The 5,681-nt window shown below is 28.0% G+C and overlaps 1 protein-coding gene across 1 annotated transcript; it reads left to right on the plus strand.

Annotated features, from left to right (window-relative positions):
- The first annotated feature begins 1,344 nt into the window (after positions 1 to 1,344).
- On the plus strand, positions 1,345 to 2,113 carry LOC112722255 (large ribosomal subunit protein uL15x). The gene has a single exon (XM_025773243.3). The coding sequence runs from the start codon at positions 1,370 to 1,372 to the stop codon at positions 1,910 to 1,912; it is 543 nt and encodes a 180-aa protein (XP_025629028.2). The 5' UTR covers positions 1,345 to 1,369; the 3' UTR covers positions 1,913 to 2,113.
- The last annotated feature ends 3,568 nt before the right edge of the window (positions 2,114 to 5,681 follow it).

The raw sequence follows: 5,681 nt of genomic DNA on the forward strand, positions 1-5,681 counted from the left end.
GTTATGTGTATTAGGAAGTGTATATATGTATGTTAGAGCTTAACTGAGGTGTTGGAAAGCTTGGAGTAGGCTTGTGGTGCTAAAAAATCTACTTGAGGAAAGTGAAATTGGAAGTGTTCCGGGTTGAGCAGGGAATCGGCCAATGTATGGTTTCGGTTTTCTATATCTAAAATGTAATGTGATGTGAAAACTTAGGCTAGAAACCCTAAGATAGGCATTAAATTTGAGATGTTGTTGATTGATTATAATGGATTATTATTCGATGAATAAAAAACCAAAAAAATATTTTTTAAAAATTTAAAATGTTAAAAAATAAATTTTTTTATTTTTGAATTCTTAAATTATAAGATTAAATTTTTTTATTTAAAGTAGAAAAATAAAATGAAGTCCAGCAATATTTAATAAAACAAAAAATTTGTAAATTTTTTATTTTTTATTTTTAAAATTTTAAACAAAAAATAAATAAATTAATGAGTAATTACCCAAATCAGTCCCCAACGATTTTAAAAGTGGACATTTTAGTCTCCAAAAAAAGTTAATATACAGATCAATTCCCAACGTTTTTTTCTGTCAAACATAATAATCCTCCGTCGATTTTACTTTTACTAGATATCAACCTTTATTATTATTAACTTAGCTTTGTGCATGTGGACGATGACACTAGCATATTAATACTCTCTTTTTCGTTAGAAACAAGTAAGGTGAATAATGATGCATTGAAATTCAAATTAAAACATTATCTTTTATTACAAACATATTTTTTAAAGTAGGACATCTTTTGATTATATTAAATACAAAAATATCAAATGATTTAACCTTAAATTTCTTGTAAAATAGTCTCTAATAATTTTATTGAACATTATTATTATTATTATTATTATTATTATTATTATTATTATTATTATTGAGTGACTATATATATAAAAGAATCTAATGAATAAATTTATCATCATTTTTGTTCAAAAAATAAAAAAAATTATGTTACAGTATTATTGTGTAATTAATAATAATAATAATAATAATAATAATAATAATAATAATAATAATTTTATTTTACTTTTTTCTACGAAAGACTATTATGTCTAAGGGAGAAAAACGTTGGAATTGATCTATGTATTATATTTTTTTTTAGATTAAAATGTCAGCTTTTAAAATTTTTAGGGACTAGATAATTACTCTAACGAAAAATAAATTGGAGACTGATTTATCTATCGGAATAAAATTTCCGAAATATTTTTGTATATTAATTTTTTTGAGATTAAAATATCCACTTTTAACATTCTTGAGTAGGTAATTATTTATTATTCTAAATAAAATAAGGTTTAAAATTATACGAAAAGGGTCATATTGGTAAAATCAGGAGAAATGGATGGGCTTCGCGTATAAATCCCTAAACCCTAATTGCATCCCCTGTGGCCGCTCCATTATCACACACAGAAGCAGCGGCAGCAAACAAGGAGAGAAAATGACGACGAGATTCAAGAAGAACAGGAAGAAGAGAGGTCACGTCAGCGCCGGCCACGGGCGTATTGGAAAGCACCGGAAGCACCCGGGAGGTCGTGGTAACGCCGGAGGAATGCACCACCACCGCATCCTCTTCGACAAGTACCATCCCGGTTACTTCGGCAAGGTCGGTATGCGGTACTTCCACAAGCTCCGCAACAAGTTCCATTGCCCTATCGTCAACATTGACAAGCTCTGGTCCTTGGTTCCTCAAGAGTTGAAGGATAAGGCCTCCAAGGACGGTACCAAGGCGCCGTTGGTTGACGTTACGCAATTCGGTTACTTCAAGGTTTTGGGGAAGGGGGTTCTTCCTGAGAACCAACCTGTGGTCGTGAAGGCCAAGCTTGTTTCAAAGGTTGCGGAGAAGAAGATCAAGGAGGCTGGTGGTGCTGTTGTTCTCACCGCTTGATTTCTAGGGTATTATTCTATTTTTGAATAATTTTAGGGTTTATGCTTTTTACATTTTTTGTTTTTGGACTATTTTAAGATGTTGGATGTTGTTATTACTATGATATACTTTAGCTGGGTTAGTTGAAGTGTTTGGCTCGTACTTTAGTCTAATTTTTCTGTTGGATGTTTGATTATAAATTTGAAGTGGGGATCATATTAATTGGACGCTGCTTATTTAAAAACATTTATCTGAAATGCGGCATATTAAGGTGATAGTGATAGGTTTACAAGAATGAAGGGTTTGTTATGCCTTTAATTTCTTGGCATTTATAATAGAAATTGATTGTTTTAGGGTTTGGTGATTTTGATTCGGTTATGCTTGATGCTTTTGGTTGTGGCTTGTGTTCATTTGGGGCATCAAGTTATACATTTATGGACCGTTTTGTGGTGAGTATTTTGTTGTCTTTTGAATAGAAGTGCAGGGAGATGTGATTAGAGCATTTTACAATGGCTTTAACATTTTCTAATCGGTGGTCATAGTAGCTTTGGTCCTTCATTGTCTTTCTTTCTTCTCTTCACTGTCTTCCTTCCACGTCAAGCAGCTTGTCAAAGTAGCATTGGAGTGTAGGTTGCATCCATTCTGCCGCCTGTTTAATGGAGATTGTAATCTAAGTTAGTAATTAGTAAATGCAACATCCAAAAACGTGGAATCATAATCCAATTTTGCTCTAATGTTGGAAGTACTTAGGGTTCTCTTTGATTCAAGGACATTTCAAAGAGAAGCGAACATAACTGTCAATGATTAAGCTCTTGGGTTAAGCCTCTTAACAAAACTTTTGGGCTTACCGTTACCCATGGCTAATTGAATCTATTTTTGTGTGCTCTTTATAAGCATATCCTTGGTTTTAGAGGAATACTAATGATTTTTTCATCGAACATTTTTTCTAAAAAGATTAATTGTTATGCAGAGGGACCTGTTTAAGAATTTTTAGAATTCTGAGTTTTGATTTCTTTTAGAGTTTTCATCGATGAGATTGATTCTTCTCAAATTTTTAGAAGACGACCTATGATTGATTAGTTTACAAATAAAAAAATTGGGGATTGATTTAATAATTAAAATTTATTAAATACTAAAATACCTCATTAAAAATTTCTTAGGATATTGAAATAAGTTAGGATATTACTATTATTCTTAGGACTAAACCACCAAAAATAACCATGAAAGATTGATTCGCTGACAAAAGTAACCACAGAAGATCATAACTCCTCGTATGCCTACAATTGATTAGCTCTATTTGACAAAAATAACTACGGACACAAGCCATATTCTCATAGCTTTGATTTCACCTTTAATCTTTTTCTCAACCTTCATGGCCATGTTAACTTTCCTCTCCCTGTGATCTATTGAAGCAATCAACACATCTTGATTAGCAACACCACATTCATGCTCATTCAGTATTCTAATCAAACACTTTGTCAAACTTTGCTATCCCCCATCAATTTCATCATTAAACAAAATAATTGCAATTGCGACTTTACAGAAGCCAAAAAATCGAAATATCAGAGATGCAGAGAAACCCTATACTTGTCTAACTATCATAAATAATGTTCCATACCTTCGAAGAGGGTAATGTTCCATACCTTCGAAGAGGGGCAACGAATAAACCATCTTCCAGGATTAGTAACCGTCAAAGATTTCAACAAGACAACATACTCACCTAGTGACATCTTCCATCTAGAATTTTCTTCTTCTTCATCTTCGAATGTGAAGCTCCTGAAAATTTGCTTCCTTCTCAAATTCTATGAGAATAAATGAATTTAGGGTTCTCCTGTGGAGTAGCTTGGAACGATGGATGATTGTGCTCGGGTATGATTTTACCCTGCAAAAATTGGGTTCCAACTAAGAAGAACGAAGAAAACAGTCCACGTATGCCACTCTGTTAAGGCTACATCAGGCTTGGCTATTTTTGACAAACGGAGCTAATCAATTATACGCATCTGAGGAGTTATCATCTTTCATGGTTACTTTTGTTAGCGAATCAATTTTTTATAGTTACTTTTGGTAGTTTAGTCTATTCTTAGTTTTATTTGCCAATTCCGGATCCCCATGAAATTATTAAGGTGCAGTTGGTTTTTTTATTTTACTTTATTTTTAGAGTAAGGTATATTTTTTGTCTTTAAAATTTGTCTAAAATTTTAAAAATATTTGTAAGTTTTATTTTGTTTTAATTTTATTCCAAAAATTTTTTATTTGTATTAAATATATTCCAACAACTAAATTTTCAAAAAAATTAAGATTAATCTAACAAAAGTGCATGAAAATTATGCTTTGATTTGTTTGTGTTGAAAGTTATTTTTATGAAATTGTTATTAATTTTATGATTTAATCCTAAATTTAAAAAAAAATTAACCGTCTAAGGTATATTTGATGCAAATAAAAAATTTGTGGAACAAAATTAAAACAAAATACAATTTAAAGATATTTTTAAAATTTTTGTAAAATTTCAGAGACAAAAAAATATACTTTATCTTTATTTTTAGAATTTTATTAAAAAAAGTAAATTGAAAAATAAAATTTTAGTATTTCTTTTGTTTTTCACAGAATTTTATAAACAGAAAATAATAAAAATAACAATGCAAATCAAACACACTTATAAAAGTGTGGAACTCCATTATGAAGTCTCGAATCGCTAGTATAGATGCATCCGCTATCAGCTTAATTTAGTTTGTGATATTGGACTAGTGAAGGGAGTCTACAGGCCTGGTATTTTATAAACAGAAAATAATGAAAATGATACATTGGTTGCGGTCGTTTCTTGTTCGATTGTTCCATCACCTTTATCTTCGTGAATACGCATGAAAGTGGACTATGAGTTTACGACACGCTGCACTATAATAGTAAATAACTAAATATAAAAGTGGAACTTGCACCAATTATATAAAACTATTGTTTTTATCTTAGTAACATTAGAGAATATATATCTTTTAAAATTATGTCAATTTTATTCTGATAATATAAATTATAAAAAAAATTATTTTTATAAAAAATTGTAGAAAACAAAAATTTTTGTGAGCTAATAACAATAGAATATTTATAGGTAAAAAAAAAAGTCAAATAAATTTTTTAATTATTATTTTTATGTAAAAAAATTTTAATTTTTTATTAATAATTAATTTTAATATTCATTATTTAAAATTTTAAAAAAAATTAACGTATATATTTTTATACTTAATTAAGTATTAAGTCTGTTGTATAAATAAAAATAATTAATTTTTATACTTATTATTTACAAATAATATTTTTTTATATATAAAAAAATATAATTAGATTTTAGTATAAAAGAATTTATATTGATAGTTATAGAATTAATTTAAAATTCTTTTTTTGAAATAATTGAATCTTGATTCTAATTATTAATCACAATATAAGTATTTTCTTCAAATTATATATAATAAATATTTAAAGGAAGAGAAGTGAAAATATAGATTAGAAAGATAAGTGGTGAAAATTTAAAACTAAATAAAAAAATATGTATATAATAATATATTTTTTTATGTGAATAATATTACTGAATATTTTTAATTATATTTAATTATAAATTTAATGTATTTTTTATAATTTTATGAATTTATTTAAATTATATTATTTTATTAATTTATTTTTTATAGAATAGAGAGAGAAAAAGAGAGAAGGAAAGAGAGAGAGAATTTGTTAATTTAAAAAAAAAAAGATTTTATTTTAATTATAACAGAAGAATATTTCTTCACACATTTTAGTTTGTCAAATT

The sequence above is a fragment of the Arachis hypogaea genome, chromosome 11 (genome assembly GCF_003086295.3).
Source record: "Arachis hypogaea cultivar Tifrunner chromosome 11, arahy.Tifrunner.gnm2.J5K5, whole genome shotgun sequence".
Classification (NCBI taxonomy): domain Eukaryota; kingdom Viridiplantae; phylum Streptophyta; class Magnoliopsida; order Fabales; family Fabaceae; genus Arachis; species Arachis hypogaea.